The sequence below is a fragment of the Anolis carolinensis genome, chromosome 2 (genome assembly GCF_035594765.1).
Source record: "Anolis carolinensis isolate JA03-04 chromosome 2, rAnoCar3.1.pri, whole genome shotgun sequence".
In the NCBI taxonomy this organism is placed as follows: domain Eukaryota; kingdom Metazoa; phylum Chordata; class Lepidosauria; order Squamata; family Dactyloidae; genus Anolis; species Anolis carolinensis.
The window spans coordinates 319,579,830-319,595,115 of record NC_085842.1 but is presented as its reverse complement, the minus strand read 5'-3'; the positions used below and the strand labels follow the sequence as shown (position 1 = coordinate 319,595,115).

The 15,286-nt window shown below is 43.0% G+C and overlaps 1 protein-coding gene across 9 annotated transcripts in view; it reads right to left on the bottom strand.

The window, feature by feature from the left end:
* celf4 (CUGBP Elav-like family member 4) overlaps positions 1–15,286 on the bottom strand; it is a 920,473-nt gene that overhangs the window by 58,985 nt on the left and 846,202 nt on the right. For 3 of the 9 annotated variants that reach the window (XR_010003933.1, XM_062974278.1, XM_062974280.1), the window contains exons 9-11: positions 12,927–12,992; positions 7,683–7,763; positions 459–602 (exon numbers count right to left, since the gene is read on the bottom strand). Coding sequence is in view for 8 of the 9 variants with exons in the window: in XM_062974278.1 (XP_062830348.1) it covers positions 459–602; positions 7,683–7,763; positions 12,927–12,992 (291 nt within the window). In the remaining variant the exon portion in view is untranslated. The remainder of the gene's footprint in view (positions 1–458; positions 603–7,682; positions 7,764–12,926; positions 12,993–15,286) is intronic. The other 6 variants (XM_062974282.1, XM_062974284.1, XM_062974279.1 and 3 more) reach the window with 3 other exon arrangements.

Below are 15,286 nucleotides of genomic sequence, written 5' to 3'. Positions count from 1 at the left end.
GAACTGGGGCCTTTCCAGTTTCTTTGTCTCTCTTTCTTCCCCCACCCGGCCTCTGATTTTGCATGAAGCTTTTCCATTCCCGCCCGCTGCCCTAATCCCGTTTTTCGCTCTCCATTGTTCCCTTCCCCCTCAATGCATGACACTTTCCCATTCCCTACAACCAGGATCTGGGATGTTTTTAATTTTCCCAGAGTATCCTGGAGCTCATGACCCTCTCTGCAGCGGGGCATACAGTTCTGAATATGAGACGGTGAGAAGGGAGCAGGTGGAGGAAGGGAAGGGCAGCGGTGGGGAGGGAAAAAAAACGGTATATCAACAAAGGTAAATTGAGAAAAAAAATCAGCTAAGTAAAGTTATAAAAATATATATATAGCAGTTGGAGAGAAAAAAATGGTAAAAGTAGTTCAGAGAAAGTTCCTTTCCTGGATGAATCTAATTGTTTTGTTATCTTTACCCACCAAAGCATTTACTTTGGTTTGTCGCCCGATCCACAAACACTTTCGAGGAGATGACATTACCGAATGGCAGGAACATCTGCATCAGCTCTGCGTCCCCAAACTCCTGGGGCAGATGGTAGATAAACAGGTTACAGCCCTCTGGTCCTGCGGGAAGAGGGAGGAGAGGGAGGGAGAAAGAGAGAAAAAGGGAAAGTAGAGAGGTAAGAGCAGTGACAACACAACCAAGACCAGAAGGCAAGGTCTGTAGGCCTCATGCTATAAAGCAGTGGTTCCCAAACTTATTTGGCCTGCTGCCTCCTTTCCAGAAAAAATAAGACTCAGCACCCCCTGGAAAGGGGGCGTGGCTTAGAGGGGGTGGGCGTGGCTCCTGCTCAAGAGGGCGGGGCTGAGCCTCTCCCCTAGTTCAAGGTGCAGGGCTGGGAGGGGGAGGTGGGCGGGGCAACAAATGGGATGGGTGGAGTTACGAGCTCTGAGACAGGGCTGAGCTTCTATCCCTGTCCTGCGGCGCCTGCCAGGACACAGGGGGCGGGTCTAGAGGAGGGGGTGGGGCCTTTTCCCAAGTGCCTGATGGGGCTGAACCTCTATACCCCGCCCCCGTGTCCCTCACTCACGTATTTTAGGAAGCAGCTGAAGACCTGGATGTGGGACCAAGCTTTTGGCCCATCCTAAGATACGGTTGATAAAATCTGATGTATTCGTTGGATGAATGTGAAGTTGAATACAGACTGGCTCTGACTTTTGGCCCAATGCTACTGGCCCAGTTGTAACGGTCACACAGTGTTTTACTGTTTTAATGGGGTATGATATTGGTTTTTAAGTGTGTTTTTACGATTGCTTGTTTTTACTATATTTTGTATTATATGTGGCATTAATCTTGCCATTATGTAAGACCTCTCTGGGTCCCCCTGGGGGAGAAAAGTGGTATAATAAATAAATGAATGAATGAATGAATGAATGAATAAACAAGCTCCTCAGGGGAGGTATACAGAGGCTCAGCCCTGCCTCACGCTCTTGGGAAGAGGCCACGGCCCTGCCCCGCCTCTAGCCCCGCCCTTTAGTCCTAAAAGGCCTCTCAGGAGAGGTATAGAGGCTCAGCCCTGTCTCGGGCTATTGGGAAGAAGCCACACCCACTCCTCTAGCTCCGACCTCTGTATCCTAACAGGTGCCTCAGGGGCTCAGCCCTCTCTCCGGCACTTGGGAAGAGGCTCCGCCCCCAAATGCACCTGTGGCCATCACCGCCCCCCTGGATCGCTCCAGCACCCACCAGGAGGGAGTAGCGCCCACTTTGGGAACCACTGCTCTAAAGACACAATAGTGCTATTTTATATGCATTATCCATGCTATGCATCTGGGGTCAAAACATCACCACAGAGTAGTGCCGATAATGCTGGGACTCCATAGGCAATATGGCCATCTGTACCTTGTCTTTGCACGTTGCAAAGTATGCATTCTGTACTTGCCACTGTGCTTATGCATTTTACACTTTCCATTGGGTTCTGTATCCCCTACTTTGCACTGGGGTTATATTTCCTACACTTTGCATTCTGTCTGTGCATCCTATATATTCCATTGTAGTTACACATTCTTTATTGTGATTATTATTTTATACTTTGCATTAGAGTTGTGCGTAGATCCTGTTTTCCTTTGTTAAATCCATACTTTCATTACTTTTGTTACCTTTGGGAGCACGTAATGGGAAGCCCTCTCTGGGTACGAAAATCAGCTCGGCACGAAAGCAAGCGGGATCTTTTGGCACCTCAGATCCAAAATAGTTATCTGCCCTTCCAATTTTGAAAGGCTCCCAAAAAACAGATTGGGCCCCCCCACTGAAAGCTGGGACATGAAACGGGTCAAGGTTTCTTCGAAAGCACAACCCTACTCTGCATCCCCTACTTCACATTGTGGTTGTGTTTCCTATACTAGGCATTGTGGTTGTGTTCTATACTTCTCATTCTCACTGTGTGTTCTATACAATGTATTGTTGTTGCAAATTCTGCATTATTGTTGTGCATCGTATGCTGTATTTACTCAAATCTAATACTCACCTTTTTTCACTAAATTACATTCCCATAATTAAGGTGTTCATTAGATTCATGTAATATGGTAATCTTAGTGCTGAACCAGAGCAAAAGGGGAAACTATTACTGTATATGCATGTATGTGACTAAGTTTCTGTGGGATCACTACTTGTGTAAGTGTGTGTTAAGAGAAAAACACCTGGTTAATTACAACTCATGGTTGAGTAATTGGAACAATCAGGGCTAACAGGCTTGAGCCACTCCCTGAATGGGGTATATCTGGGAATGTTTGTAATGTCTTTTGGGGACTTACTTGGGGACTTACTGAATACTTGCTGAGAGCCTACTATGAAGTTGCATGAATTTAATGCAAGAGACTATGTGAATTTTTGTTGCTGGAAGTTTTATTATGATTTTTGACTCTGCTACTTAAGAGTAAATTTTGATTTTCTCTTCCATTTTTGTGGTTTGTTTTTCTTTTGCTCATTGTGGATACAACAAAGGACTGGATAAGTCTGGACAGGACTGCACGCAGTTTGTTTTTCTACAAACCCGTAACAGAAACTACTTTAGGACACTTCGAGCTCCTATTATTATCATTTTTCTTATTATTGTCATCATCATTATGTTTAGTTATATCCCACTTTTTCCTATTTGAGAGACGTCATCTCTAATTTAATTGCCATGGCTCAATGCTGTGCAATGCTGGCATTTGTAGTTTGTAGCATTCTTTGGCAACCCCCATGATCCTATAGCATTTAAAGTGTATTCATTCTACAGCATAGATGCATCCCAAAGTTTTTCCATTGCTGAAAGCTTTGGTGCCCTAACACTTTTGTTTATAAAGAAGGAATTATAAGCACACAGCCACTGTAATGAGCACCTGTTTTGGCCAAATTACAAAGAGTGCACTTTTTGCTACTGCACATTACATTCACCAGCAAATAATTTTTGGGGTTTCAGGGTTTTGAAAATTGAGGTGTGCATTAGATTCAATGGTGCTTTAGACTTGAGTACATACAGGTACTTCACATTGTGGTTCTGCATTGTGTATTGTGGTTCTGCTTCCCTTTACACCACAAGGCAAAGGTTGGCAGAGATGCTATCTTTCTACCCCTGAACCATTGAGTCAACTGGATTTACCCAAATATGAACTTCTTATTCAACAACTGAGGGTTCCTTTACATTATAGAATAAATGCAGTTTGAGACCACTTCAACTGCCACGACTCAAAACTATAGGATTCTGGGAGTGTCAGTTTTACAAGGTTTTAGCCTTCTCTGCCAAAGCCAACCAGTATCTTAGTAAAGGTAAAGGTTTTCTCCCGACATTAAGTCTAGTCGAGTCCGACTCTGGGAGTTGGTGCTCATCTCTATTTCTAAGTCGAAAAGCCAGTGATGTCCATAGACAGCTCCACGGTCATGTGGCTGGCATGACTGCATGGAGTGCTGTCGCCTTTCTGCCCAAGCAGTACCTATTGATCTACTCACATTTGCATGTTTTCGAATTGCTAGGTTGGTAGAAGCTGGGGCTAACAGCGGAAGCTTACCCCTATCCCCCCGAATTAAAACTGCTGACATTACGGTCAGCAAGTTCAGCAGCTCAGCTGTTTAACTCACTGTGCCACTGGGTGCTTCTAACCAGTATCTTACAAAACTACAACTCTTAAGAGTCAATCACATGGAGCCACGGCAACTGAAGTGGTGTCAAACCACATTTCTTCTACAGTAGAGATGTAATGTATGTGAATGGAGGTCGGCACTCTAAAAGCATCATGAAAGAGCTTGGCTGTAATAAAAATGGGTAATTCAGACCACTTTTGCCATTCATTTAATCCATAATTTCCCATTGACCCTTGCAAACTAACTCTACTCCCTAATGCCTTCTTGAGGAGTCAGTCTGAGGAGCCAGCAAAGCACGGGTTAAACCATTCCTTCCTTTCTTGCAGGGAGGGAAAGGAATAGGGATGCACTATGTAGAAGAGAAGGATGTTTAATGTTCTGGCTTTCTTCATCAGGGCATAATTATAGTGTCATAACACAGCAAATTACAACTTTGCCTTTCCCGTTGGAGAGAGGAGTTCACCAAGGTGCTCCCCCCCTTTTTATTGGCCATCACTCATCCCCTCGGCTGGCAGGGGTAGTTCCGCCGAGTCAGGATTCTGACAGATGCCCATTTAAAGCTCATTAAAATTCCCGGGCCTTGGTGTGATTGAAGGCACTTTCTTCCTCCACATTTTCTTTTTTGGATTAATTGAAAATGAAGCCCCTGATGAAGACTTGGGAAGCGTGGCTTCCCTGCTGCGTCGCTAAAAGGAGCGCCTGATTCCTCCCATTGTTTCAACTTTCGAGGTAAAGATTGTGTCACGGTTTATTCCAACATGGTGCAATCGAGCCATACCCAACTTTAATTCTACACTGTGGAATTAAAGGAGTTTGACATCACTTTAACTGCATTGGTTTAATAATATGGAATCTTTCAAGTGTGCTATTGTGGAAGATTAATTTGTACACACACATGCAAACACACACACAAACAATAGCCTTGAACATAAAGTCTGTTTGGATGATCTCAGTTTTCGGGCTGTGGCGTAGGCTGGTGAGCAGCCAGCCAGCTGCAACAAATTACTCTGATCAAGAGGTCATGAGTTCGAGGCCAGCTCAGAGCCTATGTTTGTCTTGTCTTTCTTCTATGTTAAAGGCATTGAATGTTTGTCTTATATGTGTAACTAGCTGTGCCCGGCCACGCGTTGCTGTGGCGAAGTATGGTGGTATGGGAAATAAAGTATTGAGGAATTGGTGGTAGTTAAGGTAAAGGGTAAAGGTTTTCCCATGACATTAAGTCCATTATAAATGGGTTATATAGCTGTGTGGAAGGGCCTTGAGTCTACACTGCCATATAATCCAGTTAAAATCAGATAATCTGTATATTATAGGCAGTGTGGAAGAGGCCTAAGTGAGGCCTAACTCAGCCTGTCCCCTGGGCTGAGTGGTTTGCTAGGAGACCAAGTGGACGGAGCTTAACCTTCTAACTGGCAGCAATTGGCTAAAAACAATTATTCCTCTCCCTCTAATTAGGACTTTATTTTTGTTTTCTTTTTGTTGTATGAACCTAGAGGCATGGATGAGGGGTTGTGCTGCCAAGTTTAGTGTTTCTGGGATGTGTAGTTTTGTTGTTTTGTCCTAGGCCGAAATGTCATTACCCTTTTATATATATAGATGTGATCTGCCCTGAGTCCCCTTCAGGGTGAGAAGGGTGGAATATAAATACTGTAAATAAATGAATGAATGAATGAATAAATAAATAAAATCAGCCTTTAGAGGGCAATATAAGTTATCTAGTGCAGCCCAATCTAAATCTAAATCTAAATCCATAATAAAAGTGAAAACCCGTATGTGTGTATGTGGCACAGGTGTCCACTCACACAGACAGCCTCTGGCCTCAACAAACAGGCTATACTTCCTAGGCCTGAGAATCCAGCAAGTCACCTCTTTGCACTGACATTACGGTTACAGCGAGCTCCATGAAAATGCAGCCCAGCCCCTGCCAATGCCCTTCCCAAACACTACGACCCACCACCCAAGGAATGCTTTCATTTGGAGACCATTTCATCCTAGATTTTGCATTTTCTTCCACCACAGGCAGGCATCCCAGGGTTCTCCATTGCTGTGGCATTTGCATGGCCCCACCCACTGCCCTTCCCTTTCAAATCTCTCTGCATAACAAACAGACAAGCATGAAGCTGCAACTAAACTTACTGGAGGACTTTGGGGATTAACTGCACATGGTGGAAGTTGTAATTCACCTTGCATCAAGTCAGAGCACTGTCACTCCTACTGGGGAATTTAGAGGAGTTGTAGTTCACCTACACCCAGAACACTATGAACCCAAACAAGGATGGGTCTGGGCCAAACTTGCCACGCAGACCCGATATGCCCAGATTTCACTACTGGTGGGTTTGGAGGGGAATTGGCATGGAAGTTTCGGATAGTGGGTACTGGGATTTATAGTTCACCTCCAATGAATTAGCACTTCAATAATGACTATCTTTTTAATCTTTCCTTCGGCCTACTCACTCTAACAAGCGTGACACATACAGTCCCCATGACCTACTATACATCTGGGCGCTGTTTGCAGTGGGGTGGACCATGGATGATAGACTTCCATATGGGAGTTGTAGTTCACCCACACCCACTGACCCCAGCTGACATTGGATCGAGACTACACTTGAAACACAGGCAAACATTGCCTTTCTCAAATGACCCGGGCACTGCCAGGTCCCCAAGCTAGTGTTAACTATAGACAAGTTAAACAAAGGGGGGGACATACTGCCCCCTAGATCCTGAAGTATGCAGGTGGCATGGTGCTGATTGTGGTTCTCAAAGCTGTCTTTGTCCCCATCTACACTTACTATTTAATGTGGTTAGATGGCCAGACAACAAATTCCCACAAAATTATGTTCCAGTCCATTTTAATAGCCAGCAGAAGGATCATGCAGAGAAGTTCTGCTTACCTGGCATTCCTGGCACTAGGATGATGTTTCCAGCCTTCTCCCAAAGCAAGTGAGGCTGTGTTCTTGCTTTGGATTGTCACCAATTTACTTGCTGGTGGACGTGGGTTGGAAACATGCCCTCCTTGTGCCCTGATTACTAGCTGAAAAGACCTCCATCTGATTAGGCTGCTGGTTGTTAAGGTGGATTAATGAGGGTGGGGTCTGGCTAGGAAATGCTACTTATATAAAAATAAATAGCTGATGCAGAATTATTTATTTCCAAATCTAGTACAGGTTGAGCTTCTCTTCTCCAGAAATGGGAAATACTCCAAAAACTGACAATTTTCACCACCAGCTGCTGACCTCTGCTTTGGGGAAAGGGGGCTAGTTACACATTCAGGGGAGGAAACTTGAAACGCTGTGTATCCCAAACCTTTTGGACAAGGGATACTCAGCCTGTAGTGTACTTCCGAGGACTTGATGTTTTGTTTTTAATTCATTTGCAGTTTGGGCAGTTGTGCAGACACTGGGGGATGCATCCAGCTTCTGCATGTGGAATGTGAGCAGAATCTATGTTGCCTTTTGCCTCAGGGAGGAAAATCTCTAAAGCCAGCACTATACAGGTAGTACTTATGTGTATAGATTTAAAAATTAGCTGCAACCTTGTATATAGACAAATCACGCTGTTTCAAGTGCAGTATCCCACAGACTCACCTTCTCTCTGTTGCTGTGGGATCATGGGAGGCGGCTGTGGGAAGGCTTGGCTTATCTGGCCATAGGCAGCAGGGTAAGCAGCTATAGGGGAAAGAGGAGGAGAAAAAAAGAAGGAAAGATTTTAGGATTGTTATAAAGCCAGAAAATTACCCCAATAATAAACCCAGGAGAGAGTGAATTGTCATTAGGGCAAGAGGAATACTTTGACACATGAACATGGAAGAACATGAGGTCTGTGAAGAAGTTCCCACATCCCCAACTTGGAGATTAAGTAGATCTCAATGCTCTTGGGAAACAGGCCTGTATTCCCAGACTGTATTCCCAACTTAGTGATGTGATGATTAAATCCTGAATATGTAGATGATAATGAAGGCCAGAAGAACGATTAGATGATAGATGGGTGTCAGAAATACGAGGGTTATCCAGAAAGAACATTACATTTTGGAATTAAAAATGACCGAAGTATAGGAGAAAACATTTATTATATGCAGTTGTTTCCAACAATGGGGGCGTGGCTGGCAACACAGCATTTTGGTGACGCTGCGCAGCTGTGGGAAGGGGTGACCGGCTGGTTGAGGAAGCAAGTGGCAGAATTTAGTGGGGAAGGAGTTGCAAAGCTCATTCATCGCTATGGTAATTGCCTAGATTTGAATGGCGACTACGTGAGATGTGGTATTTGGTTGTGGCTTTCAACTGCATATGGTAAATGTTTTCTCCTATACTTTGTTCATTTTTAATTCCAAAATGTAATGTACTTTCTGGATAACCCTCATACATAAGATCTCTTGGTAGACAATGGGTAATTTGCAGTAGAGGTTGCTGTCTCCAGTGTCAGTGAAGTGGTGAATCCAGGTTCTACACCAATCTTGCAAATAGCTTAACCTTGGATAGCACCTTTAAAGTTCAGACTAAAACCCGGAACAGTTTCACAGTTCTCCATGATCAGATAAGAGTATTTAATCTTAGAAGTTTAACAACAGCAACAATTAACAGTTCACCCCTTCTCTGCATTTTTTTAAAAATAGTTGTATTAGGAAAAGTAACCAGGAACAATTATTTGAATTTGAAGAAACTGTGAGTTAACTTCTGACAATGAAGTTATGGGGAAATCATGTGCTCAGAGACACATCAGCCATGACTTCTGAGTGTAGGGAATCCCCTATCACCAATCCATAACATTGGACTTTTGGCCTATTAGTAGGCCTAAAGTTTTCCATAAAAATAGAACTGAAATATCAGTCCTGCAATTTGCCTGTTCCTACCATGGTCTGAATCCATGTGTTCAAACTTTAGAACGACTCTTAAAAATACATCATAAAAAGGAAGAATCAGAGCTTGTCTACACAATCCAAGAGTGACAACAGTGAGGAACCATGGAAAGATCCCTGACAGATGTCATAAAGCTGAGATCATATTGGTTAACCCCAAGTAGAATTACATTGAATGGTGAGCCAGCACTTAGGTAAATCCAACTAATTCAATTATTCTTGGGAATGTCAGTGGGATTTAGGCCATAATTCTGTTGACGGCTTACATTTACACATTGTATAACCCAGAGTTTAAGGATGTGGGTGTGCTGGACCATGTCCAGCGGTCTAAAAACCAAGCCCTGTTGATTATTGTGAATGTTTAACCAGAAGAAGACAAAGGTGAGAGAATATATGGTGTGGCCATCTTTAAGTATTTGAAAGACCATCATATGGAAAGTGGAGCAACCTTGTTTTCTGCTGTTCTGGAGAGTAGGCTCAGCATCTGTTGAGTCAATTTACAAGGCAACATATCCCGGACCTTCTTAATGGGAAAATGGACAATAGAACAGACCAACTCAGGGGATGGGTTGTCCTTTGTTGGAGATTTGCAAATAATAGTTGGATGGTCACCTGTCACTCCCAACCAGAAATACTCTCAAAGATTGGAACTGAAAGGCTTCTAATAACTCATATTCTCTAATATTTCATGGACAAACACACACGGCCAAAGTGTGCCCAAGTTAGGATCAACTACTAATGAGAAAGAACAAGCTAGGGACTTCATCAGATGCAGAGAGAGGAGCATCTTTTCCCTGCTTCTCTCCAGTGTCAGAGTCCCACGGAGCCCATCACATGACATTGGGCGATGTCTGGTGGGACTCTGTTCCATTCCAGCAGCGGAGCCCAAAATGCCCCTAGAAGAGCAGTTGTTTACCGGAGTCCTCATTAGAGAACACAAAGAGGTAGAGGGTAAAGATAGAATGATGTGGGAAGGCAAAGGTTGGACACATCTGGGAGAGAACAGAGCCTGAAAGAATCATAGAATCATAGAGTTGGATGAGACCTTGTGGGCCATCCAGTCCAACCCCCCTGCCAAGAAGCAGGAAAATCACATTCAAAGCATCCCTGACAGATGGCCATCCAGACTCTGTATCAAAGTCTCCAAAGAAGGAGCCTCCACCACATTCCCTCTTGGGCAGAGAGTTCCATTGCTGAACAGCTCTCACAGTGAGGAAGTTCTTCCTAATGTTCATGTGGAATCTCCTTTCCTGTAGTTTGAAGCCATTGTTCCACGTCCTAGTCTCCAGGGCAGCCGAAAACAAGCTTGCTCCCTCCTCCCTATGTCTTCCTCTCACATCTTGATCCATGGGCCTCATCATGTTTTTTCTCAGCCTTCTCTTCTGCAGGCTCAACATGCCCAGCTCCTTAAGCTGCTCCTCATAGGGCTTGCTGTCCAGAGCCTTGATCATTTTAGTTGCCCTCCTCTGGACACATTCCCACTTGTTGAAATCTCCCTTCAATTGTGGTGTCCAGAATTGGACTCAGTGTGATTCCAGGTGTGTTCTGACCAAGGCAGAATAGAGGGGGATCATGACTTCCCTGGATCTAGACACTAGACTCCTATTGATGCAGGCCAAAATCCCATTAGCTTTTTAAGCTACCTCATGATGTTGTTGGCTCATGTTTAACTTGTTGTCCACGAGGACTCCAATTTAAGTTCGAGTTGATGGTTCCCTATGCTGTCCCCTGCTGTCCCTCGTTTTACCCCTGTCCATTTGATGAGGTCCTAGGAGAGGTTGGAGCAGTTTGCTTCAACTTGAAACAACAGGAAGCCCCCACATTATGAACAAGATAGTTTCTTTAGGTTTGTTTTAAGTTGAATTTTTATGTAAGTCAGAACAGATACAGTTTTAAGTGTAACTCCAGCCATATATAAGCTTTGGCTAGCAAAAGGAAGGGTTAACTTCCCTGTGATGTTTCTTTTGCTGTCTGTGCCCCTGTTCAGAAGATTTCACCTCACTTTCTGTCCTTGTGATAATTAGCTTTTGAAAAAATTGGCTTATTATGGAAACAAGGATTGGTGATAAAGCTTCAGTGGAGACTCCTTTCCCCCAGGATAATAACTCTTTCGTGGTTGAATTTGTCTTCCAAGGGGAAGATCTCTCTCACTTCCTGTTGTCTCAGCCTCGTTCTTAACCATGAGTCATTTGTAAGCCAGATGTTTGTAACTTGGGGAATGCCTGTACTGGGAAGGACAAGGTTCTGCCCTCTCTTTTCCTCTTCCTCCTTCAGTTGAGTGCAAACTGCTATTCCACTTTGAATTCAGTTTGCAGCAACTGAAGTAAAACAAAGGCAAAAGGGGAAAGCTGGAGATGGAGAGAAAAACCGAGATATGCTAAAAGCAGCTGATAAAGTGGACAGCAGATGATTAACTAGGGCTGTCCCTCCCAAATCAGGATAGTTGATGGGCTTGCTAAATGCTATAAACTACTATCTTGTTCCCAAGTGAAGTTCTTTGCCAAGTTAACTCAAAGTCCTCCTGCACAGAAAGGGGGTATTTCCATTTCTCCATTGGCACACTGCAAACCAAGCCAAATGGCATGCTATTGTAAAGCAGTGATCTGGCTTCACAGACCTAATGTTCTCAAAAGGAAACCTGTAGTCTCAGAGATGTGTTACTGATAAAACACATTCCATCCTATTTCCACACTATAAGGTGGGAGAATGGCTATTAAATAGCATTTGGCATCATTTGTGCTTTTTAAATATGTTTTGAGGAAAAATGAAGTTTGAGCGAATCTCATAAAAACATATCCAATGTGTGGGAAAGAGTGAATATGATAATAAATGAATGGGAACCTGGCAATTTACTTACATAAATTTCATTAATTCAGGCAGTCTACTCTAGTGGGAAGTAGGAAATTCTTTTGGAAACTTTTTCTATGCCTTTGCCTGATCTTTACATTGTTTCATCATTTTTGCTTATTATATTACACTAGCTGTGCCCAGCCACGCATTGCTGTGGCAAAGTGGTGGTGGTAGACTCAAAGCCCTTCCACACAGCTATATAACCCATTTATAATCTTATATTATCTGCTTAGAACTGGATTATATGAGGCCCCTTCTACACAGCTGAATAAAATGCACACTGAAGTGTGGACTCAAGATAATCCAGTTCAAAGCAGATAATATAAGATTATAAATGGGTTATATAGCTGTGTGGAAGGGCCTTGAGTCTACACTGCCATATAATCCAGTTCAAATATGATAATCTGTATTTTATAGGCAGTGTGGAAGAGGCCTAAGTGAGGCCTAATTCTGCCTGTCCTCTGGGCTGAGTGGGTTGCTAGGAGACCAAGTGAGCGGAGCTTAGCCTTCTAACTGGCAGCAATTGGCTAAAAACAATTATTCCTTTCCCTCTAATTAGGACTTTATTTTTCTTTTCTTTTTATTGTCGGAAACTAGGGGCAAAGATGGTGGATTGTGCTGCCAAATTTCTAGGTTCTGGGCCTTGTACTGTTGTTGTTTAGTGGGAGGGGAGGACACCATTACTCATTTATGTATATAGATGGACTCGTTCATTTTCTACATGGATTGTATTGGTCGAAATTTTAGAGCTGAGCCAATGAATCAATAGATAAGAATAGTAATTGGATTTAGCCCAACATTGTTAGTCTTCTTGACTGCAGAAAAGCAGTGAATCTACATTGGGATTTCTTAAAGGAATTTAAAACAAGGATCAAAGGTGCTGAATTTTGAGTTCCCAAGTTTCAGCACCTTGGATAGCTCCTCCAATGGCTAAAGCAAAACCCAGCGTGGATTCACCATAAGCTGCTTGCTTCCACTGCTCAGGGTAACTCCAGATGAGACATAGTGTAATTTAGAAACCTGAAATGCAACATTTATGCACAGAATGACAATAGTGAAGAGTGCTGACATGTTATTGACCATTACGAAGGTGAAAGTTTTACTGGGAGAAAGTGTTAATACTAACGACCTGCATACTGCTGCACTCCGGCGTAGGCTTGCTGCAAGGGATCAGCTGCAGTGGGACTCTGTGCTGTGAAGACACAAGCGAGAAAGAGGAGAGGGTTAAAGGCACTTGGAAAAGTTGGGTCACCTGGGGGCACAAAAGACAATTTTCATTATGATTTGGACACATTTCTACATACAATTCCAATGCTCTCTTGCCAAGGAAAACATTGATAGTGGTGATGAGGAGGAGGTTGATAGATGCATTGAATTGGAAGTAATCCCAAGGGCCAGCTAGTCCAACCCTCTGCCAGTGCAGAAATCTACAAGGTACTGTGTTGTTGAAGGATTTCATGGCCGGGATCACAGGGTTGTTGTGTGTTTTCTGACCTGTATGGCCATGTTCCAGAAATATTCTCTCCTGATGTTTCACCCACATCTATGGCAGGCATCCTCAGAGGTTGTGAGGTATCTGGAGAAACTAAGCAAGGAAGGTTTATATATCTGTGGAAGGTTTATATATCTCTTGTCTGTTGGAGGCCAGTGTGAATGTTGTAATTGATCACCTCAATTAGCATTAAATGGCCTTGCCAGCTTCACCTCCTGGCCTGGGGGAATCCTTTGTTCAGAGTTGTTATTGATTCATGTCTGGAATTCTTCTGTTTTTAGAGTGTAGCACCTGAGAAATCAGCCATAGCAGAGCACTTGATGAACCAACCTGGACACAGTATATTATTTGAGAAGACAGAAATGTTCAACCACTCCAACAACTATCATGTCAGACTACACAGAGAAGCCATTGAAACCCACAAGCATGTGGACAATTTCAACAGAAAGGAGGAAACCATGAAAATGAACAAAATCTGGCTACCAGTGTTAAAAAAACTCCAAAATCAGAACAGTAAATAAGGAGCAACACTCTGAAAACAGAAGAATTCCAGACATGGATCAATCAGTGACAGCTAACAACTCTGAACAAAGGATTTCCCCAGGCCAGGAGGTGAAGCTGGCAAGGCCATTTAATGCTAATTGAGGTGATTAATTACAACATTCACACTGGCCTCCAACAGACAAGAGTTCTTTTCCCCACCCAGGATCTTCCCCAGATATATAAACTTTCCTTGCTTAGTTTCTCCATATACCTCACAACCTCCGAGGATGCCTGCCATAGATGTAGGTGAAACGTCAGGAGAGAATACTTCTGGAACATGGCCATACTGCCTGGAAAACACACAACAACCTTTTACAAGGCATGTTTGATTATGGTGAACTGTGCATTTTCAATATGTTAGTGAAAACTATGGGAACTTCCTTCTCACTTAGCACCAGAAGGCCTTCTCGGGTCCTTTGCTGTTGCTGTTATTTTTCATCAAGCCAACTTCAACGTATGGTGATCCTATGGCCGTTGTTATCAGTGTCAAGCCAACTTTGATTGATAGCGCCCGCATGAATAAAAATCTTCAAGTCATCCTGTCACTCAAAGCCCTGCTCAGGTGTTACAAACTCAAGATATCTGTGACCTCTTTGAATGAGTTTATGAGACTATGCATATGGAATGTGCTCTTCCTTTTTTCCTACTGCCTTCTATCTTACTAAGCATCATTGTCTTTTGAAGTGAGAGAGTTATATATCCTTATTCTTCAGGATCTTCTCAGTTCTTTCACAGCTGCCTTTCCAAGGCCTAGACTTCCTATGGATGAAAGACCTCTACATATTTTGCCAATCAGGTCTTGCAAGCTCAAGCCAGCTCAGGATGCATTGAGTGAATCAATCCACCTGTAACATGGTCTCCTTTTCTTCTCCTGCTCTCTAACCCTTATCCATGTGCTTGGGACTAGGAATGTTCCAAATTTTGGATTTTGGAATACTGGTATATATTTAATGAGATATCTTAGGGATGGGATCCAAGTCTAAACATGACATTCATTTGTGTTTTACATACATCTTATGTACATAACCAGAAGGCAATTTTATACATAGTTCATGCACAAAATTATTTAAAAATACTATCAGAAAGCAAAGATTTCACTATCTTAGCCAGTCGTATGGATTACAGTGTTCCCTCACTACTTCGCGGTTCACTTTTTGTGGATTCGCTGTTTCGCGGTTTTTCAATAAACTCTAAAAGACTATTATAAATCATAAAAAATTACAATTTACAGCCTAAAGAAGGGAGGAAGTGTTAATGTGGGATTTGTGTATAGATAGTGTTTAAATGCAATTTGTGTCTTGGTTTGTATTGCATACTGATTGCATCATCCAGAGTGTGCTATAGTCTGGAAAGAGTTACTTGCTGAGAAGCTGTGATGACTTTGATGTGTGGCTGGAACTAGGGAGTGTCCAGACACAAGTGTGTATGTATTACTGATTACATCAGTTCAG